The sequence below is a fragment of the Grammomys surdaster genome, unplaced genomic scaffold, assembly GCF_004785775.1.
Source record: "Grammomys surdaster isolate TR1022 unplaced genomic scaffold, NIH_TR_1.0 125977, whole genome shotgun sequence".
Taxonomy (NCBI): domain Eukaryota; kingdom Metazoa; phylum Chordata; class Mammalia; order Rodentia; family Muridae; genus Grammomys; species Grammomys surdaster.
In genome coordinates this window covers 2,230,927-2,258,105 of record NW_021620793.1, presented here as the reverse complement: position 1 = coordinate 2,258,105, position 27,179 = coordinate 2,230,927, and the positions used below count along the sequence as shown (strand labels likewise).

General features: G+C 50.0%; 1 protein-coding gene across 1 annotated transcript; it reads left to right on the top strand.

Moving 5' to 3' along the window:
- Positions 1-581: 581 nt before the first annotated feature.
- Positions 582-25,179, top strand: Fblim1 (filamin binding LIM protein 1). Its single transcript, XM_028754009.1, has 9 exons — positions 582-604; positions 4,971-5,024; positions 5,417-5,681; positions 12,440-12,621; positions 13,601-13,718; positions 17,035-17,204; positions 18,638-18,816; positions 20,610-20,727; positions 24,231-25,179. Exons 3-9 carry the CDS (start codon positions 5,435-5,437, stop codon positions 24,342-24,344), a joined length of 1,128 nt encoding a protein of 375 aa, XP_028609842.1. The 5' UTR covers positions 582-604; positions 4,971-5,024; positions 5,417-5,434; the 3' UTR covers positions 24,345-25,179.
- The last annotated feature ends 2,000 nt before the right edge of the window (positions 25,180-27,179 follow it).

The following is a 27,179-nucleotide window of genomic DNA, read 5'->3' as shown; positions in this document are numbered from 1 at the left end:
GGCAGTGACAGCCCAGGACACCAGATCCAGGTGACTTGCCTCACTGGGGTCTATGAAGATCCCTACCCCAGGCATTCTCTGAGTACGCCCCGCAACTCCAGTATATGTTAGCATTATCGCTTTAACTCCAGGCCAAATTGCAGAGGTGGGCAGTGCGGACCCCATTTTAGGAATTAGGTTTAGGGAAACGAGTTGACAGTCCCAGGTCACGCGTCTAGCCTAACTTATGACCCTGAAGGATTTCAGAGTCAGTCTGGGTGCAAGTACCCCTCTCCACCAGCTTAGGCAGGTGGGGCCGCTCATCCAGGTGACCTAGAGAGAGGGTGGTTAAGGATCCCACTCCTCCGACCGCCCCGCGCCTCCGCGGTGCACCGTGGGGGTGGGCAGCGGAGGAGGAGCCACAGGGAAGGGGAGGAGTGGTGGGAACAAAGGGAGGGGGCGCGGCCACAGGTGGGGGGGCAGGTAGGGCGAGCCCGCGCCCCCTCCCCGAGCGTCACCTTTTATGGTAAGGCGCGCGCGGGGCGGCGAGCAGAGGGAGGCTGGGGCGGGAGCAAGGGGCGGAGGCGCAGAGCCGGCGGAGGCCGGGGCATGGGGAGCGCGGCAGGTAAGCGGGTGCGGCGTGGGGGTCCTGGCTGTGCGCCCTGAGCAGGGTCAACCTCAAGTGGCCACATGGGCAACTCTGGGCCACCGTACTGGACCCAGCCTGGAGCTGCTGGAGGGATCGGGGCGGGTACTGTCTCTTGTCCCTGTGTGTCCCAGGATCTCAGCCATTGGAGACTCTAGGAAGCTGAGTGGGGGTACCACACGGGGATCATGTCCCTGCTCTCGAGTGGGACGGGTTGAGCAGGGCAGAGGCTCCCTCACAAAGAGGACAGCTTTCCGCATATGGATCGAATTATAGTCACTGCGGTGACCCGGCCAACTGTCCCGCGTTGCTGCTGTACCAGCGCGCATAGTTCCCGAGCTCTCTTGCTCCTATCGGATCCTGTTCCTAGTTCCAGTCTGGAGTGGGAAAGGAAGGTCCTGGGGTCTCCTCGCCTGGCCTGGCGCGGTGTGGAAACGGGCGATCCCCAAGGTGTGCGCAGCTACTCCCCCATTTCCAGCCCAGACCTGAGCTCCCAGGGGGAGAGACTGGGCAGCGCCCAGATTCCTGCTTTTAACAATGGAGACCACTGTCCTCCAGCCGCTGGGCTCCGCCTGCCCCTCTGGAGCTGAATGACCAGCTGGCCTCCTCTCAACAAGCCTCCAGGGCAGAATTCTATTCTCTTGATGAATAAAAAGCCAAGCCCAGAGAGGTTGAGTGACCGTATCAAGGTCGCCCAGTACAAAAGACCGGTAGCCTGGGGGAGATCCTAGTTCTGTGCTTCTTCTTTCTCTGGTGTAGGAAAGAGGAAACCCTTAGCCTTCTGAGATCGCAAGGTGTCTTGTGGGAGTAAGTGGGGGACATAGACTCTCCCACTTCAGCGAAGTTTAATTCTGGCCCTAAGTTTAGATCGCTTATTGGGTTTGTGTGAAAGAGCAATGCTTAGAAATGACTCGGAGGGGGCCTCAGAGTGCGGGCAAAAGTTATCCCCTCCCAGGGGCTGCAGCCTAAGACCGGCCCTGGCTGGCTGGCTGGCCGGCTCTCAGCCTCCTTCCTTCCTCTTGACAGGAAATGACTTTCTTTCCCTTTGTTCCCACTTTCTCCGCTTACCCAACTGGATCTGGGTGTCTGATTTGCCCTCCGGGGGAGGAAGGATGGGGGTGGTGGGTCTGCTGGGAAGTTGTCATACAATGCTCCCCCAACCCCCACCCCCGCCTGGGTGAACTCTGGGGCAGTGGGGCCAAAGGGAAGCGCCAGCAGGCTCTCCTTATGAGACCGGACAGGGCTTTAAAAATCCCCAGCGCTGCTCCATCCCCGAGGTCCCCACCGCTGCATGACAACGTAAAGGGCGAGTATGGCTGCCCAGCTGCGAACATCTGGCCTCCACGCTGGATGTTTCCGAGAAAGCAGGCAGAACGGAATGGGGGTCAGAGTAGGGGGAAAGGAGGTGGAGGAGGGTTCCTGAAGAGCCACAGCTTGTCTTTGAGGACCCGCCTAGAACGTGTTGACCGCAAGAAACTGGTTTGGATTGGGCTATTTGGGAGAAGGGGTGGAGCTTGGAGTGGGGGAGGAGGCTTGTATGGTCCAGGGAAGAAAAAGTCCGAGGATGCCCCAGGACTTTCAGGTTGCTGGATTCTCTGAAAGGATTCCAAGCCTGAAAGGATTCCAAGCCTGTCGGAGGGCCAAGGAAAATCCACTTGAACTCTTGTTAGGACCGCGTGACAGAGGCTCCCTACAGCTGAGGTTTGAAGTCCGAGCTTTTGGCTTTATAAATGTCAGTGGAATTGAGATAGGGTCTAACTATGTTACCCAGACTGGGTTTGAACTCATGATCTTCCCGTCACAGGTTTCCTGAGTGCTGAGATTACAGTTACAAGTATGTGTTACAGTTCTTGTTGTTGTTTGTTTGTTTGTTTTTGGCTAGTCTGGGATTTGCTATGTAGACCAGGCTGGCCTTGAACTCAGAAGAGATCTGCTTGCTCTTCTGCCTCTGAGTGCTAGGATTAAAAGTATGAGCCATAATTCCTGGTGATATGTGTGTGTGTATACACATACATACAATTTTTTTTTTCGAGACAGGGTTTCTCTGTGTAGCCCTGTCTGCCCTGGAACTCACTCTGTAGACCAGGCTGGCCTCGAACTCAGAAATCCACCTGCCTCTGCCTCCCAAGTGCTGGGATTAAAGGCATGCGCCACCACTGCCTGGCAAGAGCCCACCACTGCCCGGCTTACCCTTTTGGAAAACAGGGTTTCTCTATGTAGCCCTGGCTATTCTGGAAATCACTATGTAGTCTAGGCTGGCCTCCAACTTACAGAGATCCCCCTGCCTCCTGCCTGTGGCATGTTTAGGATTAAAAGCATGTGCCCCAGTGCCTGACGCCCCCAGAGCTATTTTCTTGGTGTTTGTCGATGTCAACCCACAAGAGGACCCAAGGAGGCCGATGGACCTTGAGAATGAGGCAGAGCTGTGAGTGACCGTGTGGGATCCACATCCCACTAGGGTCCCTGAGTCTGTCACCCCTCCCCACTGTCCAACCCCACTGCTTGAGACTATCCATCTACCTCCCCAAGCATCCGTGACTGGGCTTCAGGGTCGAGTCATGGTTGCCCACACAGAGCCAGAACGGGAGATAAGAGGCACATTTTTAGCCAGGGAACTATGATTGAGTGCCAGGGAGGACTTTGGTGCTATGCAGCCAGTTCACCCACAGTGACCCTCCTAAGCCTCCACCTCAGAGGCTGCTATCTGCAGGAGCTGCCTGTCCTTCCCAACATGAGGGTGCTTCCTCTGCCCAGATCCGTGCTTCAGCCCGTGCACTGTGAGCTCTGGCTCTTGATTCAGACCTCTGAAGGTAGGCAAGGTGACCTGAGGGTTTCAGACACATGCATAAAGAGCCAGCAGGTCCTAGGATGAGCTATCCCCGACATGAGGAAGCAAACATCGCCCCAGGGTGGGAGTCAGGGGACACTTCCGTGGATGAGGTGAGGTTTGAACTGGGCCCTTGAAAGAGCTAAAATTAACCCTGTAGGGACATCCTCCAACAGAGAAAGGCTCGAAAGAAAGGGCTAAGGTGGTTAAAAGAAGTTGAGGTGGGCTGGGGGTGTGGCTCTGTGGTAGAGCATGTCTGTACGGCATGTACTACGCAAGACCCTGAGTCCCATCCCCAAATCAGAGAGATGGGTGGGATTGAGAGAGGGTGAGGTCACAGAACTTTAGAGTTTATTCCTCTGAGATAACAGGGATCCTTTAAAACTTTTATTATTTGTGTGTGTGTGTGTGTAAGAGACAGGGTTTCTTTGGTTAGCCCTGGCTGTCTTGGAACTCCCTCTGTAGACTAGGCTAGCCTTGAACTCAGGTCTGCCTGCTTCTGCCTCCCTCTGCTGGGATTAAAGGGTGCACTACCACCACCTAGTCTTCTTCTTCATTTTTTTTAAAAGATTTATTTTACGTACATAAGTACACCTTGGCTGTCCTCAGACACACCAGAAAAGAACATTGGATCCCATTATAGATGGTTGTGAGTCACCATGTGAGAATTGAGCTCAGGACCTCTGGAAGAGCAGTCAGTGTTCTTAACCTCTGAGCCGTCTCTCCAGCCCTCCCACCCAGTCTTTTTTTTTTTTTTTTCGAGACAGGGTTTCTCTGTGTAGTCCTGGCTGTCCTGGAACTCACTCTGTAGACCAGGCTGGCCTCGAACTCAGAAATCTGCCTGCCTCTGCCTCCCAAGTGCTGGGATTAAAGCCGTGCGCCACCACAGCCCAGCCCTCCCACTCAGTCTTAAAAAGCTTTTAAGCAGGAGAGAAACAATCAGATTTATGCTCTGGAAGGATGAAGGTTAGTTAGGAGGTAGGATAGGAGGTCTTCCAGCTCCCCACAGCCACCACACACACACACACACACACACACACACACAGAGACACACACAGACACACACACACAGACACACACACACACAGACACACACACAGAGACACACACACAGAGACACACACACAGACAGACATACACACACATACACACACACACACACACACACAGACACACACACACACAGAGACACACACACAGACATACACACACACACACAGACACACAGACATACAGACACACACACACACAGAGACACACAGACACACACAGAGACACACACACACACAGACACACACACACACACAGACACACACACAGTGTCAAGGATGTGACAGTTTGGGACTGGATGGAATGGGCAGAAGAGAAGAGAGCGGTCAAGGGACTTGACTTCTCGCATCGGTTTCCTCGCTGACTGAAATACGATGATGTGTCGTCGGGTGCTCCGGGCTGCGTGGGGACAGAGTACATCCTGTCCTCTCCTCATCCAGCCACTCTTACGATCCTGTTTTCTTCCAGTGGAGCTGGCCTGAACTTTGGACCTTGTCTTCCAGTAGGAAATCAGTATCTCAGGTGAGGGAGGGGCTGTGGGCGGGTATCAGGGCCTGCGCCTGTGAGCTGCCTGGGCTGTCAGGGAAGACATCTGACTCCTGCAGGGCTGTCCAGTGCTCTGGAGCACGTGGCCTTCAGAGTGTCTGGGCCCCTGTGACCTGGCTACCTGGCTTATCTGAAGGCCACCCGCTGTCCCTCCTGTTTCCTCCTCTTGCCTTCTCTGCTCACTGTGCAACCCAAGCTGGCCCAGACCACACCATTCTCCTGCCTCAGTCCCCTCTCTGGTGAGGCCGAGTGTTTAGACTGGGCCTACCAGTACAGTGAGGCTGTCTTGTGGGAGAAGGGAGACTCTGAACAAGCTCTTAGGTGGCCAGAGGGGTACCCCATGACAACCTGAACCCCTCTCTCCCCAGCCCCAGCAGGAGCCGATCATGGCCTCCAAGCCTGAGAAGCGGGTGGCCTCTTCTGTCTTTATCACCCTGGCACCTCCACGCCGAGACGTAGCAGTGACTGAGGAAGCGAGCCAGGCAGCTTGTGAAGCCCGACGTGCTCGGCCATGGGAGACCCTTCCCACAAAGACACCTGGGGCTGCAGTGGGCAGGAGCCCCAAGACCTGGATGCCCTCTGGCAGGAGCAATGCCTCACTCCCTGAAGCCCAACCTCAGCTCTCCAATGGAGGTAAGAGAGTGTCCCTCCCTAATGCCAGGCGGTGGTGGTGCACGCCTTTAATCCCAGCACTTGAGAGGCAGAGGCAGGTGGATTTCTGAGTTCCAGGCCAGCCTGGTCTACAGAGTGAGTTCCAGGGCAGCCAGGGCTACACAGAGAAACTCTGTCTCGAAAAACCAAAAAAAAAAAAAAAAAAAAAGAATTGACAAAAATATACCAAATGTCAAAAGAGAGAGGATCACAATGGAGCCTGGTGCCATCAAGGTGGAGAAGTGACTCCTCTTGCAGCTCCTTGAGGCAGCTCCTCTGAGGCCTCTGCTGGATGGGGGGCATGGAAACGTGCAAAGACCGAGGTCAACATGGGTTCAAAGGGTCTGGAAGACTCTGAAGACGTTGCTGCTGGCCTGCTGTGAGATTTATTTCCTGCTGTGCTACAGGGCAGGGAGCTCAGTGCACAGCGTGTCTGTGTGTCTGTGATTTATCTCCTTCCGGTCCCCATTTGGGGCCTGGGGATTGAACTTGGGTCACCAGACTTGGTAGAAAATGTCTTTCCCCACTGGACCATCTTATTAGCTCTGGGATTGATTTTTCATTTAATTAAATTAATTAATTAATTAATTTTTTATTTCTTGGTTTTTTGAGACAGGGTTTCTCTGTGTAGCCCTGGCTGTCCTGGAACTCACTCTGTAGACCAGGCTGACCTCAGAACTCAGAAATCCGCCTGCCTCTGCCTCCCAAGTGCTGGGATTAAAGGCGTGAGCCACCACTGCCCGGCTCAATTTAATTTATTTATAATGTGTGTATGTGTGTGTGTGACACATATTATATTAGTAAAGATTTCTATTGCTGTGAGAAATACCACAGACACAGCAACTCTTATAAAGGAAAGCATTTAACTGGGTCTGGCTTACAGGTTCAGAGGTTCAGTCTGTTATTGTCATGACAGGAAGCGTGGCGGTGTGCAGGCAGGTATGGTGCTGGGGAAAGAAGCTGAGAGTTCTACATGGGGATTGGCAGGCGGCAGGAAGACAGAGTAAGCTGCTGGACCTGGCTTGAGCTTCTGAAACCTCAAAGCCTTCCCCCAGTGACACACTCCCTCCAACAAGGCAACACCTAATAGTGTCACTCCCTTTGAGCCTATGGGGGCCATTTGCATTCAAACCGCCACACATATGGGTGAGAGGCCAACTCAACCAAGGCAGGGAAAAGAGACAGAAAAGCGTCCGGGGACTCGGGGAGCAAACTCTAGCTGTCAGGCTTGGCAACAAGTCCCTTCACCCACTGAACCACCTTCTCTCCCCGCTTACATTCTTGCTGACCCCCTCAGATCATGGTCCCAGGAGCGAGACATAGCTGGGAGAGGATACAGCTTGTGAGGCCTCGGAGAGCTCAGGTCCTGACTCAGGAGCACGGCTCCCAGGTTCCCACACTCCCATCAGCCCATCAATCACACCGTAGTCACCTCTGGGCTTGTTCCAACACAGCTAGCTGGGCCCCACCTCAAAGCTGAAGTCGAAACTTTAATTTGCATTTTTCCTACCTTTCTGGGAAGTAATTACACTTTGTGAATCTCTCTCTCTTTCTTTTTTTTTTTTTTTTTTTTTAAGATTTATTTATTTATTTTTTATGTATTCAGCATTGCTCTCTTCAGACACATCAGAAGAAGGCATCAGAGCCCATTAAAGATGGTTGTGAGCCACCATGTGGTTGCTGGGACTTGAACTCAGGACCTCTGGAAGAGCAGTCAGTGCTCTTAACCACTGAGCCATCTCTCCAGCCCTCTCTTTCTTTTTTTTAACTAACTTTTTTTTTCAAGGCAGGATTTCTCTGTGTGATAACTCTGGCTGTCCCGGAACTCAGTCTGTAGACCAGGCTAGTCTCAAACTAGCCTGCCTCTGGCTCCTGAATTCTAGGGTTAAAGGCACATACCACCACCGTTCAGCATCTTTTAATTAACTTCTTCTCTCCTCTCATCCTTTTCCAGTCTCTGGATTGAATCCAAGGCTCCTGAGCCGTACTACACCTCCTCAGCCGTATCCCAGGCTGGTACTGTAGCTCAGCTGCACCCCTGGCCTGTCCAGTCTGAAGCTCTTGTTTTGATCCCCAGACCACAAAACCAAAAAACAAACAAAAACTATTTTTCTTTCAAAGCATTCCTTTGCTTTTATATTTATTTTATTTTTACTGTTATGTACATGTGTCCTGTATGTGTGTGCTCACGTGAGTGCAGGCGCTCATGGAGGGCAGAGGTGGGCCCCTCTGGAGCTGCAGTTACGGCTGGCTGTTTGTGAGCCTCTTGGGAAACTGAGTTTGGGTCCTCTGCAACAGCAGTACTCACTAACCACCGAGCCACCCCACCAGCCCCAGATTTAGTTTATTTTTATTTGTGTATACCTGTGTCACGTGGGTTGCAGCTATATGTGGGTTTGTGCAAACGTGAGTGCAGTACCCCCAGGGGCCAGAGGAGGGCGCAGGATCCCCTGGAGCTGAAGTGATTGTGAGCTGCCTGACATGGTGCTGGGAGTTGAACTCAGGTCCTCTGTAAGAGCAGTAAGCACTCTACGGTTCTTAACTGCTGAGCCTTCTCTCCAGTCCTCCAGCCCCCATTTTTAAAATTAATTTTTGATTACATTTATATATTGTATGTGTGTGGTAGCATTTGTATGTGGGGGTCTGAGGACAGCTTGTAGGAGTCAATTCTCTCCGCCATGTAGGCCCTGAGAATGGAACTCAGGCCCTCAGACTTGGCAGCAAGCCCCTTCACCCACTGAACCACCTTACTAGCCCCACAAAATACAATTTTTTCGACCCACAGTAATTGTACATGTTTATGTGATACAGTGTCTTGTATGGCTTGTGGGCAGCATATCATCTTCAGGTCAGGGTAATTAGCATATCCATTGCCCCAGATGCTTAGGTTCTTTGTGGTGGGACCATTCAGAATCCTGTTAACTGTTTTGAAATATCCAATTGTGTAGCGGGAGATATTAGAAATGAAATGTCCGGCTGGCTCCTTAGCCACCGACTTCCCGCAGTAATGCTGGCTACCGCCTGCGGGCTGCCTGGCCCCAGCCGGGCGTCCTCATCTCAGTAGGCTCTCCAGATGGGCCGGAGCTCCTGAGCTGGTTCCACCGGGCTGTTCTCTCTAGCTTGCCCCCATAACAACAGGTCGCTGTGTTTCCAGCTCCGGTTCGCTCATCCCTGGAGCCTCTAATTCCTTCACAGCCATAACTACCCGGTTGTCGGTGGACCCACCTTCCAGTAACCCAGTAAATAAAAACTCTAGATGCTTAAAGTTAACCAATGGAATTTATATATATCAATAAAATCTCAATACACAAGATGCCCACACAGATTAGAAAGTGATCCCATTATTCCTAACCTTTAGATTTCACATCTTCCTATTTACTTGAATCATGTGGGTCTACGTCCACTGCCATTTCAACTTTTGCGTCTCTGTCTCTCTGCCACCCATAGACCCGCCTCCCTTTTTCCTGTCCAATCATAGGCTTCCCGCTGGAACTAGATTGGGCAGGGAAATTTCTGCCACACGATTGAATGTTGTCAACTGCAGTAGAAGCTTTTTCTCCTGGGTATGGTGGTACAGACCTGTCATCCCAGCACTCAGGAGGCCGAGGATGGAGGACTGAGAGGGAGCTTGAGGCTAGTCTGGGCAACATGGTGAGGACCAGTCAGAAAGGGGAGACGGGAGGAGAATTGAGCGTTTCTTGCATGCTGTTAGTGCTTTGCCTGGTAGGTGAGACTTCCGGCCTGACAGTGATCTAAGTCTGGTCCTAGACCAGCAGTGGGGAAATCACCAGAAGCTGGCGGTTTGTACAAGCTCCCCCCAGGCTCCCATGATTCTGCGACTCAGTTTAGTCAGGGACCACTGTCTAGAACACACATCTGTCTGTAAGGTCCCCTCAGCTCTGGGGAGGCGTGGGGGGTAAGGATGGCAGCGGGGTGGGCTAGGAAACCTGACTCCAGAAAAGTGAGGAGAGGCCTGACACTAGAGCCCAGGTTTTCTGACTCTGGGAAATCTAGAACCTTCTTTGCTTTGCCTTTGTCCTTCTCTGGACATTATCACCCCCCCCCCACACACACACACCTTTGTCTATGTGTACATATGTGCACACAGATACACACATGCCACAGGTTGGAGGGCAACTCAGAGGAGCCTGTTCTCCTCTTCCATTCTTTGGGTCCTAAAGATCGAATTAAAGTCAGGTTGTCAGGCAAGTCCTTTTACCCACTAAGCTTCCCATCCTCTCCCTCATCTTCCTCTTTCATTTGATTGTTGGAAAGGTTCATAATATATAGACCAAGCTGGCCTGGAACTCACAGAGAGCCACCTGCTCTGCATCCGATGCTCTGGGACTAAAAAGACCCGTGCCAGCATGCTGGCCTCACTGGGACACTATTAGCAGTACTTGTCCTGTACCTGATGGGGACAGAATTCATCATAGTTCCTTCCTGAGACACCTTGTACCCTGGCCCCACCCCTACCTTGTCACCTCCTCTAAGGAAGGTGACACCCTACTGACTGCAGGGTCACAGTAGTGAACTTGGTAGTGACAGTGGACCCTGAACAGTAGGAGACAGCTATGGCCATGGTGGCCAGCCCTCCCCCTCCCCTCATCCCTCAGGAACACAGAAGCCTGTGCTCAACAACCAGGACCTAACTTTCCTGTCCTGGCCTCCTCCTGGTCAGCTCACCCTGGGGAGTCCACACTACCTCTGCTGGTAGGGGATGGTCCTGTGCAATGTCTGTGTGTGCTGTCTTACGGAGATGCAGCTGGGTTGGTACAGTGTGTGCTTAGCTTAACATGCATGCACACAGCCAGGCAATGGTGGCGCACACCTTTAATCCCAGCACTTGGGAGGCAGACAAGCGGATTTCTGAGTTTGAGGCCAGCCTGGGCTACAGAGTGAGTTCCAGGACAACCAGGGCTACACAGAGAAACCTTGTCTCGAAAAACCAAAAACAAACAAACAAACAAAAAACCAAAACAAACAAACAAACATGCATGCACACAGACACACGAACACAGGAACCCCCACTTACACAGGAGTAGGGAGAGCCCGTGCCTCTCCAGATCCAGTTTCAATGATCGTAAGTTTTAATGTATACCTTCCTTTCCTGACCCTTCGGCCTCATCTACTCAAATGCTGGGATTATAGGCAGGGACATGCCACCCGAGCTGCCTTCTCCTGCCTCAGCTTCCAAGTGTTGGGATTACACATGTGTAGTGCCACAATACCTAGCTTTCTTCTTTTTATAGAATGTTTATTTGTTTATTCTTTTCCTGAGAATCTTTCTCATGGGATGAATTTTGAGCTGAAAAATATTTTGTTGGGGAAAGAAAACCCACATTTTCTTCCTTATCTATATGCTGTTGTGGGCACCTAGGTTGGCTCTGCAGCTGGACCACACTGAACGCTGAGGTGCAAGTGTCTCTGGAGGCCTTTGGGCAAATTCCCAGGAGTGGTATAGCTAGGTCACGTAGAAGATCTATTGCTTTTTATTCTTGTATTCTAATTTATTTATTGTGTGTACACAGGATGGGGGAGGGGGCACATGCCCTGGGACCGTATGGAGTCTATTCTTTTACCACAGGGGTTCCAGGGATGGAACTCAGATTTGGTAGCAAGCACCTTTACCCACTGAGCCATATTACTGTCTCAACTGTTAAGTTTTTTTTGTTGTTGTTTTTAGTTTTTTATCTTAGTTTTTACTTTTTTGGTTTGTTTGGGTTTTTTTGGGGGGGGTTGGTTTTGTTTTTTGATTTTGTTTGTTTGGTTTTGGTTTGGGTTTTTTTTTTTTTGAGACAATATTTACAAACCCCTGACTATCCTGAAACTTTCTCTGTAGACCAGGCTGGCCTTGAACTCACAGAGATCCACCGGCTTCTGCCTCTGCGTGACATGATCAAAACTATACACCACTGCATTTAGCTCTTAGATTGTCTTAAAGATATGTTTATTTTTATTCCTGTATATGTGTGCTTTCCTGTATGCATGCCTAATGGCTCTGGAATTAGAATCTAGAATCCTCTGAATTACAGACAGTTGTGAGTCACCATGTGGGTGCTAGGAATCCAACCTGAGTAATTTATAAAAACAACAAGTGCTCTTAACTGATGAGCCATCTCTCCAGGCCCAACTGTTAGGGTTTTGAGAGACTCCAGGCTGACTTCCATAGTGGCTAGACTAGTTTACATCCCACCAGCGGTGTATAAGGACCCCATCAGGGAGCTGGGAATAACAGGGTCCCACTTTAATCCCAGCTTCAGGAGACAGAGACAAGTGGATCTCCGTGAGTTTGAGGCCATCCTGTCTATATAGTAAGCTCCAGGACAGTCAGGGTTATGTAGAGAGATGCTGCCCCCTCTCCCCAAAATAGGGAGGCGGGTCCCATCAGCCAGGCCCATGGCTGTCTTCTCAGCCTTGCTACAGTCTTGGCCATACAACCTTGAAGGTGCCCGTCACATCTAAGCTCTGGCCTTGGGTCAGCTGCTCAGTGTAGACAAATCATCACCTGTCCATCCCCCTGACGAGAGCCATAGGACTTGGGGCTCACTTTCTAAAACAATTTAAGATTCAAAGAGTTGATTTCCTTGCCTAAGGACCCACAGCAAGCCAGGGGCAGCATTAGGGTGGACTGGAGCCAGACCTGAACTTTTACCCACTGTTGCTTGGCCTTCTGGGTGAGTAGCTCTGCCTTGTGCCCTGTGGGGACCCTGGGCAACCCCTCTCTCTTCCTGTTGTAGGATGCTCTCCCCCACCTCCTTCCCTGAATGATGAGGACCTAGACCTCCTCCCTCCTCCTCCGCCCCCTTCTGCCTACCTGCCTCTCCCAGAAGAGGAGCCTCCTGTCTTGCCTGGGACATCACTCATTTCTGACTTGGAGCAACTGCACCTGCCTCCACCCCCACCTCCACCCCCATTACAGGTACAGGAGTGTCCCCAAGGCTCCCCCACCCATGGTGGCAGCTGGGGGTTGGGGGCCTTCCCAGCATTACCAAGGTGGAGGTGCTTTGGTTCCTTCTGCTTGAAGACAGTCTGTCTTCAAAGCCGAATTCCACAGCTGGTGGAAACTGGAATTTTCAGAGTCCCTGGTGACACGTGTCCCCCAGCCCCTTTGTTCCCTTGGGACCCTCTGCTCCAGGACGTGTTCTGGTTCTGACCGAAATCTCTACACTGCCTAAGAAGCTAATCAATTCTGCCCTTCATAGAGGGGGTTATCAATGTGAGTGGAGTGCTGGGTTAAGGTCTCTGTCACCTCCAGCCATTGTTGGTGGCTGGGACACTTCATACCCACGATGTCCTTAGAAACAGGATGGTTGCAGGACTGTAATTCCAGATACTGAGGTGGCTGAGGCAGGTTGATCATAAGACATAGCCTATCTTACAAAGTAAGTTCAGGGCCAGCCTGAGCAACTGCGTGAGACACTATCTAGAACTAAAACAAGCCAGGTGGTGGTGGTGCACGCCTTTAATCCCAGCACTTGGGAGGCAGAGGCAGGCAGATTTCTGAGTTCCAGGACAGCCAGGGCTAAACAGAGAAACCCTGTCTCGAAAAATCAAAAAAAAAAAAAAAAAAAAGAACTAAAACAAAGAAAGAAAATTCGGGGTATAGTTAGTTCAATGGTAGAGCGCTTGACTAGCCAGAATGAGAGAGTCACTTTGACAGAAAGAGCTCCAGACATGGAGCAGGGAGGTTCTGGCTCTTGCTGCATGGTAACTTTCCTGCTGAGCTATAGAAGCTGGGCACTTGCTCCTCCAGTCTCAGTTTCCTCATCTGTACAATGGGACTAATCGTACTTGGAGTGCATCCCGCCCCAGACAAAGAGTCAAGCTGGGAGGATCTAGTGGGGTCCCCACCAGCCAACCTCTTTTCTATCTCCTCATATGTATCCTCCCACCCCCAGGCTCCATCAAAGGGATCTTCTGTCCAGCCTCCACCTGGTCACGTCAGACCCTCGGAAGAGGAGCTTCCTCCTCCTCCAGAAGAGCTTGTCACTCTTCCAGAGAGAGAAGCATCCACAGGTATGGCTGTGTGCTTACTCTCTGGGTCTTCAGGGTCAGAATGGGCTTCTTGTGGGAAGTGTGGGAGAGAAGGGTTCCCCCCAACCCCCCTCACTCACATGACAGGGACTATCTATACAGTGTGTAACAGCTGAATCTCCATTGTAGCCAGGGGCTTGCTTCTGGTTTGTTGATGATGATGATTTTGAGATAGGGTCTCATGTAGTCCAGGCTAGCCTTGAATTCAGTATGTAGCCGAGGATGACCTTCTCTTTCTCCACCTGCCTTACCCCTTGAGAGCTAGGATTACAGGTGTTTGCCTCTGTGCTTGGCTCATATGGTACTGCAGATAGAAAGAAGCCAGCACTTCATCCGTACTCAATCACCCAAGCTACATTTCATTCCTTCCTCCCTCCCTTCTTTCCTTTCTGAGACAGGGTTTCCCTGTGTAGTCCTGGCTGGACCTCCCTAGTCTGTGTTTATTTGTTTTGAGGTCTCACTCTAACCAGATCTGGAGTTCAACTTGAGATCCTCCTGCCTCAGCTACCTGACTGTTACGATTGTAGGCATGGTCCTTTAAAACTTCTTTTTCTCCCCCTGCGGTGGTGGCCCAGCACTTGGAAGGCAGAGGCAAGCAGATCTCTGTGAGTTGGAGGCCAGCCTGGTCTTCACAGAGAGGTCCCAGACAGCCAGACTTAACTTGTCTTGAAACATCAAAAACAACAACAACAAAAAATATTCTTTGTCTCTCTGTGTTTCTGAGATGAGACCTTACTCCATGGCTGGTACTGGTTGACTTGGAACTCACTATGAAGCCAGGCTGGCTTCAAAGTTGTGGCAATCCTACTGCCTCAGGCTCAATGCTAGGATTGCAGATGTGAGCCACTATGCCTAGCTTGCTTTTTAAATTCCTTTTTTGTTGGTGGGGGTGGGGTGAGGGATGTAGCAAAAAGGCTAAGGGGGTAAAGGCACTTGTCACCAAGACTAGTGACTTCACTTCTGTCCATAAGTCCGTGTGGTGGGGCAGACTCTCAGAGGTTGTTCCCCTGATCTCTGCTCAAGACACACACACAACCAATCAATAAATAAAAATTAAGGGTTTTTTGTTATTTTCTCATTGTTTATTTTGTACCAGGGTGTATGATGCAGGAGTATTAGAAGTTTGAGTTCATCCTTAGCTCTGTAGTAAGTTGGGAGCTAAACCTGGGCTAAAAAAGACTTTGTCTTTTTATTATTATTATTATCAAAGATGTATTTATTTTATGTATGTGAGTACACTGTGACTGTCTTCAGACACACCAGAAGAGGGCATCGGATTCCATTATAGATGGTTGTGTGCCACCATGTGGTTGCTGGGAATTGAACTCAGCAGCTCTGGAAGAGCAGTCAGTGCTCTTATCCTCTGAGCCACTTCTCCAGCCCAAGACTTTGTCTTAAAAATAAAAAAATAATGAAAAAAATCAAGCCACCCAAGCACATGTGGCACATGGTGGCACGTGCCTTTAGTCCTAGCACTTGTGAGACAATGACAGGAGGGTCTCTGAGTCGCCTATATAGCTTTATATAGCCAGCCTGGTCTGTAGAAAAAGTTCTGTGTCACCTAGAGGCTACATAGTGATACCTTATTTCTTCCTCTCTACCACGGTACACACACACACACACACACACACACACAAATAAACACAGTTTCTGCTTTTGTCTTTTAAGCTTTGGGGCAGTTCTTCATTGCTGTTTTCCCCAGCGTTTCCCATCAGTATCTGCTGTGGCTCCTAGCCCCACCCCCCTTTTTAAAGACTGTGTGGCAGTCTTCAGTAGGAACATAAGCCTGTAAGCCTGATGGGTTACAAAGCCGCCTCCTGATGGATTTGTAGACGGTTTCTTACCGTAAATGCACAGAGCTGAGTCACCTTACCAGGTTATTTCACTGTGTAGGGGGCTCTCTGGGGTAAATTCCTAGAAGAGGAAGTAACCTATAAAAAGGTTGATGTTTTAAGTTTTGTATTTTTGTCAAATCACCTTCCTTAGTCATCCCAGCCCACGGGCACCCACCAGCACGTTCCAGCTGTTTTCTAGAAGCCTCTACAGCTCTGTGTGCCTTGTTTAATTTAGCCAGGAAGTGCTTACTCAGAGCCTTGCCCCAGGCACCGAAGACACAGTTGAGTCAAGTGACCTCCTTCCTGGAGCCCGGAGACAGAAGGCAAATGTTTTTCTAAGTTTGTTATTTATCTTTAGACTTAAGGTAGATTGTAGCTATCTTTTTGCTACTTTGTGACTTCTTTCTTCCACCCTTTCAACCCCCTAACGCTAGATAGGAGAGAGGAAAGGATACTGGGGAAAAAGAAGAACTCTCGCTGGGCGGTGGTGGCGCATGCCTTTAATCTCAGCACTTGGGAGGCAGAGGCAGGTGGATTTCTGAGTTTGAGAGTTCAAGGCCAGCCTGGTCTACGGAGTGAGTTCCAGGACAGCCAGGGCTACACAGAGAAACCCAGTCTCGAAAAACAAAAAATCTTTTTTTTTAAATGTATTCATTTAATGTATATGAGTACACTGTAGCTCTCTTCAGACACCCCAGAAGAGGGCATCAGTTCCTATTACAGATGGTTGTGAGCCACCATGTGGTTGCTAGGAATTGAACTCAGGACCTCTGGAAGAGCAGTCAGTGCTCTTAACCGCTGAGCCATCTCTCCAGACCTAAAATAAATCTTAAAACAAACAAACAAACAACCACCACCGCCACCACCACCACCAAAAAAAAAAAAAAAAAAAAAAAAAAAAAAAAAAAGTCCTAAGAGGTTCTGATGCTAGGTGTGGTGGCTCACCCTGTTATCCTAGCACTCTAAAGGCTGATGCAGGAGGACAGAGTTCCAGGCTAGCCTGGGCTATACTTTACAATGCCAACTCTGCTTTCTTTTCTCTCTCCCCCTGCCAACACCCCCCTCCCCGTCTTGCTCTGTAGACCAGGCTAGCCTGGAATTATAGACATCGCTAGCTGTACATAGAGGCTAGCAGGTCTCCCTCTCACTAAGTTTGAGGCCAGCCTGCTGTAACTGGTGAGTTCCAGGACACCCAAGGATACATAGTGACACCCTGCTCTGAAAATAACAAAAAAAAATAAAATAAAAGGTGTGTACCGGACCCAATACTGTGTCTTTGAGTTTAGCTTCCCAAAGGTCCACCCTCCTTCCTGATGCCTCTATCATAATAAACAAACCCTCTTCATTTGTCAGTTGAGGAAGTTTCTGAGGCTGGGCCCTGGACACACTGGGGCATCATATTCTGGGTGGTGATTGGGTCCTGCCTTCCTGGGCTGCTGACAGTCTGTGTCTCCCTACCCCAGATGTCTGTGGTTTCTGTCACAAGCCTGTGTCCCCTCGAGAACTGGCTGTGGAGGCCATGAAGAGGCAGTATCATGCCCAGTGCTTCACCTGTCGTACCTGCCGCCGCCAGTTGGCTGGGCAGAGATTCTACCAGAAGGATGGGCGCCCCCTGTGCGAACCCTGCTACCAGGTACTCCCCTGCAGGTAGCCCCCAGGTTGCACCCACTGAGCACAGAGCTTTGGATCCCTTACGGATCTCTTAAGAGACTGGACACCATGAGCCCATTTCACAGCAGAGGAAGCTGAGACTCAGAAAAGAGAAAACTCAAGCCGGCAGGGTTAAGTTCCTGTGATTGCTGTACCACAATACCATGGATCACTATTGGGTCTCACCTCCTAAGGGCTCCCCTACCTCCCAACAGTGCCCCCTGGAGCCCAGGCCTCATGGGCTGATGGAGAGCATTCAAAACAACCGAACCACAGTTTGGTGCCTTCAAACAATTCAGAGTTCTTTCTCGTTGTTATGGAGGCTGTCAGTTCAAAAATCAATTACCTTGGACTCAAATCAAGATGCCGCCTCTTCTTGCTCTTCAGGCTCTAGAGGAGCTGGCATTTGCTTGCCTTTTTAGTTTTGGTTGGTTGGGTTGGGTTTGGTTTTGTAGGTTTCTCTGTGTAATAACCCTGGCTGTCCTGGAACTCTCTCTGTAGACCAGGCTGGCCTGAAACTCACAGAGATTCACCTGCCACTGCCTCCCAGGTGCTGGGATTAGAGGCAAGTGCCACCACACCAGGCCTCTTTTGGGGGGTTTTGAGACTGAAACAGAGGGAAGGGTGAGCTTGAACTCCTGACCTTTTCTCCTCCACTTTTGAGGAATGAGCCAGCTATGATGGTGTCCATGTGTTCCCAGCATTCAGAAAGCTGAGGCAGGAGGATGAAGAGTTTCAGGATCCTGGGTTATAGAGGCAGACCCTGCCCAAAACAATAAGCAAAAGAATTTGGATACCATTCATCTGTAGTGTTGAACACAGAAGGGTTTGTTAAGGGGGCTGGGTATGATAGCACATGCCTGAAATCTAAACACTTGTGGGTAGAGGCAGAAGATTCAGGAGTTCAAAGTCATATCTAACTCTGTAGTCTAACCTGGGCTACATGACACACTGTCTCAAAACTAGCCAAAAAAAAAAAAGTGTGTGTTTGTGTATCTGTGTGTGTGTGTCTTTGTGTGTCTGTGTGTGTGTATCTGTCTGTGTGTGTCTGTGTCTGTGTATGTCTGTGTATCTGTCTGCGTGTGTCTGTGTGTGTGTGTCTATGTGTGTATGTGTGTGTGTGTGTATCTATGTATGTGTGTCTGTGTGTGTGTATCTGTGTGTGTGTGTGTGAAAATTTTGTTGAGATAGTCCCAGGCTGAGCACATACTTCAGTCAGGGTTCTTACTTGACACACAAAAGGCCTTGATTTCAGTCCCTAGTACTGAAGTTCTGAAGAAAGAAAGGAGGGAGGGAGAGAGGGAGAGTGATGGAGGGAGGGAAGAACGATAGAAAGATAAAGACAGAGAGGGCTGGCAACACCTCCTGGTTCAGGCATGTTTGCGGGTGGGCCAAAACCGAGGCTCTCTGCCCCAGGATACCCTGGAGAAGTGCGGCAAGTGTGGGAAAGTGGTCCAAGAGGAGATCATCCGGGCCCTGGGCAAGGCCTTCCACCCGCCCTGCTTCACCTGCGTGACCTGTGCCCGCTGCATCAGCGACGAGAGCTTCGCGCTGGACAGCCAGAACCAGGTGTACTGCGTGGCTGACTTCTACAGGTAGGAAGGAGGCTGTGGGGCTGGGGGACTGGGGAAGGCAGGGCCAGGCTCTGACAGGGTGGCACGACCAGCCCAGTACTTTCTATAGCTCCTGTGCTGACAGAAGCCTGATAGCTTCCCCACCTAATTCACATGGCATCTGCCAGAGGCATCGAGTCCCAGAGCTCTGATAGACTCCTCATCTGAGGTACTCCATGAGAGCCTCAGACTTACTTTCTTTCTTTGTGTAACAGCCCTGGCTGTCCTGGAACTCTGTAGACCAGGGTAGCCTCGAACTCACAGAGATCTGCCTCGCAGAGTCTCCTGAGGGCTGCCACCACACGCGCCTTAATCGTCAGACTTTTTATGGCTAGGGAGTACAGTGAAGGAGTACATTTTAGCAGAAGTAGAAACTGAGGCACACAGTTCCCAACGTGGAACGAAGCTTCCATTTAAGGAGACAATTTGGGAGCTGGGTAGTGGCTCAGTTGGTGGAGTGTCTGCTAGCGTGTACAGCGTTTTCTTTCCAACACCACACAGCCATGCTGTGCTGAAACCCACCCGTAATCCCAGCATTCCAGAGGATCAGGAGCTTAAGCTTATCCTTGGCTACCCTAGCAAGTTCAAGGCCAGCCTAGGCTATATGAGACCCTGTCTCAAGAAAAATTACAGAGCCTGGGGAGATGGCTCAGGGGTTCAGAGCAATGGCTGCTCTTCCAGAGGACCTGGGTTCAGTTCCCAGCACCCATCTGACAGCTCACAACTGTCTGTAACTCCAGTTCCAGAGGATCTGATACCCACACACAGACACTCATGCAAGCAGAACACCAGTGTCCGTGAAATAAATCAAAATATAAAAACTTTTAAAAAACAACATTTATAGAAAAAATAAAAACGACTTGATTTGGGACCTTTTTTCCAGACCCTAGACCATGTCCCCTGGGAAGTAAGGGAGGGAGGAGTGGGGAGATATACATATACATACATATGCATATATGTGTGTATACATATACGTGTGTATACATGTATGTACAAATATACATGTGTATATACATTTACATATACGTGTGTATACATGTATGTATAAATATACATGTGTATATACATTTACATATACATATGGACATATAAGGGAGACTACTCATGCTTTGCCCCTGTTTGAACTCAAGATGGAGTTAGGAGGACACTGCTGCACATGTCTGGTCAACCTAGGCTAGAAAGTCCTGTCTTGAAAGATAAGCAAACAGCAACACTTGGAAGGCAGAGGCAGGGCGAGCTCTGTGAATCCCGGGCCAGCCTGCTCTACGTGACAAGTTCCAGGCTAGCCATTGCTACACAGTGAGACTCTGCCTCAAGAACAGGTAAACAAAAAAATACGCAAACAGGGCTGCCAAGATGGCTCAGTGGATAAAGTTGCTTGCCACCAAGCCTGATGCCGAGAGTTCAATCCCTGGGACCCACAAGGTGGAAGGAGAGAACTGACTCCTGCATGTTGTCTTTGACCTCCAAAGACAACTAAATAAATATGCTAAAAGTTTTTTTTTAATTTTTTTTTAATTAAGCAAAGTACAAGATGACCTGCCACACTCTTCTCAGTTCCAAATTCACACTGGGAAGCCGGATTCATGGCACTGACTCCTCCTCCTAGACATCATTGGCTGCCGCAGATGCGGTCACCTAGCAACCTCGAGGGCGGACGCACGGGGTGGGGGGTGTTGAGGGGTTGACCTGCAGCCTCCAAAACCTTCGGCCAGCTGATTCCTTTGTTAGCGTGAGTAGCTGACTTTACTGGCCTGTGCTTCCCCTCCTTCTAGGAAATTTGCCCCTGTGTGCAGCATCTGTGAGAATCCCATCATCCCCCGAGACGGGAAGGATGCCTTCAAAATCGAGTGCATGGGAAGGAATTTCCACGAAAACTGTTACCGTTGTGAGGTGAGTGGAGCTGAGGTGGTTACGTGCTGGGGCCATGGGCAGCCTTCTCTCTCCTGCTCACTGCCTGCAGCAGAGGCTGGGAAAAGTGGAGATAAAAACATACGTGGCCAGCCGGGCCATGATGGCGTACGCCTTTAATCCCAGTACTCCAGAGGCAGAGGCAGTCAGAGCTCTGAGTTCGAGGCCAGCCTGGTCTATAGAAGCAGGTCCAGGGACAGCCACACAGAGAAATCAACCCTGTCTCAGAAAACAAAAACAAACCGACCACACTTGGCTATGTATCAGAGTTTACTGTGTGCTCACATCTCTTACTGTGTGCCAGTATGGTGGGTGGTGACCACATCGGTGGCAAATGATAGCCTCGGGCTATCACTCTACCTCCGGGTCCTTCCTTTACTTTCTTTTCTGAATACTGACACAGCACATGAGCACAGACGGCTCAGGTTTACATCCTTAGAAGCCCCAAGAGACTGAGAGTAGATCCCATTGTGGGAGGGGCATACTGCCCCAAGAAGGTTCCTGGTTGGCCTGACATGCTGTCTGTTGCTATGATAAGTACCATAATCAATAGCAGATTGGTTGCTGGGTAGTGGTGGCGCAGGCCTTTAATCCCAGCATTTGGAGGCAGAGGCAGGCGGATTTCTGAGTTCGAGGCCAGCTTGGTCTACAGAGTGAGTTCCAGGACAGCCAGGACTACTCAGAGAAATCCTGTCTCAAAAAAACAAAACAAAACAAAAAACAAACAAAAAAAATAGCAGATTGGTTGAGGAAAAAATCCATCGTTAAGGGAAATCAAAGCAGGAACCTGGAGCAGAAACTATGGAAGAAGAATACCGCTTACTGGCCCCTCTCTGTCTGACATCTGTTCAGGAAGATTTCTTATACAGCCCAGGGTCCCCTGCCTCAGGATGACACTGCCTGCAGGAAGCCGGGCTCTCCTACATAAACTAGCAATCAAGAGCCCATCCCCACAGACATACCACGGGCTGATCTGATCTGAGCAGCCCCCCAGTTGTGATTTATGGATAGATAACTCTGAGTTGTGTCAAGTTAGCATCTGAAGCTAACGTATCTTCTGAGCCTATCACAGGGGCTGGGAAGGTGGGGAGGTAGGGAAAGGGGATACAGAGGAGGTTGGGGGGCAACCCACTGTTAGAGGAGCAACTCTGAAGACTCAGAAAATGGAAGGTTCTAGGTGTGTCTGGGTGCAGAATGCCTAAGGGGGGGACAAAATGATAGGACCAGGAAGGGGAGGGTCTGGTGAGCGCTTCAGCCTGTGGGAAGGAACCGGCTGGGCTGCGATGGGAGGCTGCTTAGAACTGGTATAGGAAATGCTGGACAGTGCCGGCAAAGGGACCTGTGATCAGAAGGGGGTGGCCATGACTACAACTTTTTTGTTTGTTTGTTTTGTTTTGTTTTGCTTTTTCCAGACAGGGTTTCTCCATATAGCCTTGGCTGTCCTGGAACACACTCTGTAGACCAGGATGGCCTCGAACTCAGAAATCCACCTGCCTCTGCCTCCCAAGTGCTGGGATTAAAGGCGTGCACCACCACTGCCCAGCTAAAAGATTTATTTATTTTATGTATATGAATACACTGTAGCTGTCTTCAGACACTCTAGAAGAGGGCATTGGATTTCATTACAGATGGTTGTGAGCCACCATGTGGTTGCTGGGAATTGAACTCAGGACCTTTAGGAAGACCAGTCAGTGCTCTTAACCGCTGAGCCATCTCTCCAGCCAACTTTTTTTCTTCAAGGCAGGGTTTCTCTGTGTAACCTTGGCTGTCCTGGAACTCACTTGGCTGGCCTTGAGCTCACAGAGATCTGCCTGCCTCTGCCTCCCAAGCTCTGGGATTAAAGATGTATGCTGCCACCAGGATCCAGCCATTTTGAAGTTCTTAATCTCAGGACTGTATTCTTTCCTTCTGCCTGAACCCTGCAGGTGTTGTAGTTGGTCCAGCAGTAGGGGTCCAAGAAACCCCTCACTCTCTCCCTCCATTCCCTCCCCCACTCCAGCCCTGTAGCTCTACGCTTTCTATGCTCTGGTGATAAAGACACAAGTGGTAGTTCTTCTGTGTTATCACCTGCATGGAGAGTCCCAGGGCAGGGCCTCTCAGTCAGCCAATGAGTAATTCTAAACATTTATTCACTTGTATTTGTTTTAAAAGATAACGCAGAGCCAAGATGACCTTGGGAGAGAAGCCGATTGCTTCCTATGGTCTCTGACTTTGTCAGTTAGAGTTCAAGGTCCACCCGGCTGATAGTGTATCTGAAAAGACCAATGAGGAAGATCAGGTGCTGTTAGCTCTTCCAGAGCCCTGATAGAGTCCACCAATACCAGGCGTTCATAAAAGCCTGGTTAAGCAAATAACCCTCACTTCCTGTCCACAGTAACTTTGGCTGAGGCTGCCTGGTAAGTCAGGATTTGGACTCCAGAAAGTTACATTTCAGTAGGGGCTGCATTAAACCCTGTCTTAAACTGACCCTTAAAAACAAACAAACAGCCGGGCAGTGATGGTGCACACCTTTAATTCCAGCACTTGGGAGGCAGAGGCAGGTGGATTTCTGAGTTCGAGGCCAGCCTGGTCTACAGAGTGAGTTCCAGGACAGCCAGGGCTACACAGAGAAACCCTGTCTCAAAAAACCAAAAACAAACAAACAAACAAACAAACAAACAGGGGCTGAAGAGATGGCTCAGTGGTTAAGAGCACTGACTGCTCTTCTAGAGGTCCTGAGTTCAATTCCCAGAAACCACATGGTGGCTCACAACCGTCTGTAATGGGATCTGATGCCCTCTTCTGGTGTGTCTGAAGACAGTGACAGTGTGCTCATATATACATAAATAAATATTAAAACAAGCAAAATAAAACCCAAAACAAAATCTCAAACTGTAGCAGCCTAGAACAGAACTGGGTTCCAATTTTCCCAGGAGGGAAGAGGGTCTCCGCCTACTGCCCGCGACCACCTGACTCTGGTCTGTGTCTTTATTACAGTTGTTGGAATGGTGACCGTATTCTTAGAAGTAGAAAGGGCTTTTTAATCATAAAAGACTGTCATACGAGTCCCTTTACTAAACCACAGCAGTCTTGGGAGATGGCTTATAGTCCCCATTTAAGTTGGAAAAAAAAAACCCTGAAGCTGGCATGGTGGCAAACACCTGTCACCCTAGTACTGGGAGGCTGAGGTGGGAAAATCAAGGAGTTCAGGTCAGCCCGGGATAGACTGAATTTTCCAGAGCACCCTGGGATACGTAGAGAGAGTCTGTCTCAAAACAGAGCTGAGCCAGTGGTAGGATCAGGAGTTCAGTCATCCTTGGCTACATAGTTTGAAGGCAGTTTCAGCTTTAAGATCCTGTCTTTAAATGAAGAGGAGGAGGAGGAGGAAGAAGAGGAGGAGGAGGAGGAGGAGGAGGAGGAGGAGGAGGAGCTGAGATCCCCTAGGAAAGCTTGGTTCTGGCAGGATCCAGGCCTGGAGACACCCACACCTGCTTCTGTATCCCCAGGACTGCAGTGTCCTCCTGTCTGTGGAGCCTACCGACCAAGGCTGCTACCCGCTGGATAACCACCTCTTCTGCAAGCCCTGCCACCTGAAGCGGAGTGCTGCTGGGTGCTGCTGAAGAGTCCCGATGGCCGGCCCTTCCCTGACTTGATTTCCCCTCCTGACCTTTCTTACATACTTTCCTTTTGAACCTCACTGGACACCAGCACACTGCTCAGCCCACAGTGTCTTAAATGCATGGGCCTGAGACACTGAGGCTTGGCCTCCTAGTACACAGCACCCTCCAGACTTTCAAGTCCTCTCCCTCCACTGACCAGGAGGCCCCTCAGCCACCAGAATGGGACCCTGGTCCATCCCTAGTGCTGCTCTAATAATGTTTGTGCAGAAAAGTCCCGGGATGATGCCTATGTCTCTGACCCATGATGCTTAGCTGCCTAGCGGAAGGTGCTGAGACCTCAGCTTAGATTCTAAAGCTGAGTTGTTTGAAGTGTGCCTTCCCAGCCACTCCAAAAAGTTTTTTTTTTTTTTTGAAAATTTATAAATTTGTGCTGGACATGGTAGCTCACACCTTTAATCCCAGCACTTGGGAGGCAGAGGCCTGTGGATTTCTATGTTCCAGGCTAGTCTGATCTATAGAGTGGGTTCTATTTAAATGATTCAAAACAATATTCTTTGGATTTGGGGGAGAGAAATCTTTTTAATTTTTCAGTGGGGTAAAATCAGTAAATGTCTTCCCTTGGTTTGCGGGGCTGCCAAGATGGCTCGTCTTGCAGAGGACCAGAGTTCATTTCATAACTACTTGTCCTGTAACTCCAGTTCCGAGAGCTCCGCCGCCCTCTACTGACCTCCTTGAAACCTGAATGCACATGGTGTACACACACTCAGGCACACACACATACATTAAAAAAAAAAAAATCTTTAGCCAGGTCTAATGGTGCACACCTTTAATCCCAGCACTTGGGAGGCAGGTGGATCTCTGCATTTGGCAGCCAGAGCTACAATCTTTAAAAAAAAAAAACACAAAAAACAACAACAACAAAAAACCAAACCTACCTGGGTTTGGTGGCGCATACCTGTGATCCCAGTGTTTGGGAGAGTGGCCAGAAGCTTCAGACCTGCTTGATCTTCACAGAATTCCAGATTAGTCTTGGCCACAATCAGAGACTCTGTCTCAGAAATAAATAAACAAGCAAACCATACAAGCATAGGAACTTGAGGTATTGGCGACCCAGCCTTCCCGCTGCTAGAACTCCTGCTGACTTGGAGCTGGGCTCAGGAGGAGAGGAGGATGGTCAGCAGCCTCCACCTGCTTCCAGACCCTGCTGTGAGTTTTTGTGACTGGCTCACAGACTTGGATTCAGTGCCTTTGATTTGCTAGGGAACAAATTTGGGGCTGAGCCTCCTCCCTCCAGACTTCATTGGTTCTGTGGCCTCTACAAATACACACACACACACCAGAATGAGGCCAGGGAACGTCACATCTCTTTGGTCTCCCTTTTGTACCCCCCATCCCCCACCTCAGCTCTGCAGCCCGGCTGCCCATAACCACTGCCTCTGTGAGGCCACACCTAGAACATTCTTTCTTTTAAAGAAATTCACTTTAGGGCTGGCAAGATGGCTCAGCCGGTAGAGGTGCTTGCCTCCAAGTCTGATGACCTGAGTTCTGTCTCTGGGACCCACACGGAAGGAGAGAACCAATTCCCATAAGTTGTCCTCTGGTTTACACATGCATACCAAGATACACACCTGTAGCCAGGCGGTGGTGCAGCATGCCTTTAATCCCAGCACTTGGGAGGCAGAAGCAGGCGGATCTCTGAGTTCGAGGCCAGCCTGGTCTACAGAGTGAGTTCCAGGACAGCCAGGGCTACACAGAGAAACCCTGTCTCGAAAAACCAAAAAAAAAAAAAAAAAAAAAAAAGATACATACCTGTGCACACACAGGAACACACATCTAATAGAGATAAAATGTAAAGTAGAAAAAAATCACTTTTGTGCTTTGTAACTTCTAAGGTGCACATAGAAAAATTAAACATGCTTTCCTTGCTTGCATCTTGTTTTTTCTCTGGGGTGGGGGGGAGTTGGTGGTTTTTATTTTGGGTTTTGTTTGAGTGAGATAGGGTCTTAGGTATCCCGGGCTGGCCTTGAACTACCTATATAGTCCCTGATTGCGTTGACCTCACATCCCTTGTCTCCACCTCCTGTATTCTGGGATTATGTTTCTAGGGATCAAACCCGGAGGTACATGAGGCTTTGTCTTCAATATATGGGTGGCTGGGGGTGTAGCGCAGTGGTTTGAGTACATTTAGCGTGTATTTGTGACACTGGCTTCCGTCCCCTGCACTAAAACAAAATATATGTGAATTAAAGGGAAGCTGATAAAGTGGTGACGTGCATCGGGACTCCTGTGAGGGACATGCATTCCCAGCGTAGGGGTCCTGGGAAACCAGCCAGCAGGCTGCAGGCTCTGGGCTCCGTCAAGGCAGATGTGGCGTGGAGCCGCTAGGGGGCAGCATGAGCCAGCAAGTTGATACCCGGCGCCAAGGTTCTCCGGCTTCTCAACAACTTCTCAGTGTGTAGGGTGTGCAGAATGCTCATCAGACACGTTCACTGCAGAGGCAGAGAGAGAAAACATCGCAAAAGAGTGACGTGGTCATGAAACTTTTCCACCTGTCTCAGGAATGCGTCCTCTCGGAAGGAGACCTGCAGCCGGAGATTATGCCCCTCGCTGGCCCAAACTCTCACTTGCTAGGAGGGGACGCCTGTAAACTCAAGAATGAGACCTGGGAACTTGGACTCTGAACAAAGGGCCATCAGGAGTTGCTGGGAGAGCCCAGAACTTGCCCATGGGCCTGTGCCAAGGTTCCTCTCACCTGAGGCCACACCCAGGTGCTTGGAGTCTGACCTCACTAGCATGTGCCTGCACCTCCAGTAGGGCTGCTGCCTACTCAACCAG

Excerpts from the sequence above, each read along its gene's own strand:
- Fblim1 (XM_028754009.1), top strand. The coding sequence starts at position 5,435 with ATGGCCTCCAAGCCTGAGAAGCGGGTGGCCTCTTCTGTCTTTATCACC. Across the intron at positions 12,622-13,600 it reads CACCTCCACCCCCATTACAG|GCTCCATCAAAGGGATCTTC; the intron begins GTACAGGAGTGT and ends TCCCACCCCCAG. Across the intron at positions 18,817-20,609 it reads TGCGTGGCTGACTTCTACAG|GAAATTTGCCCCTGTGTGCA; the intron begins GTAGGAAGGAGG and ends CCCTCCTTCTAG.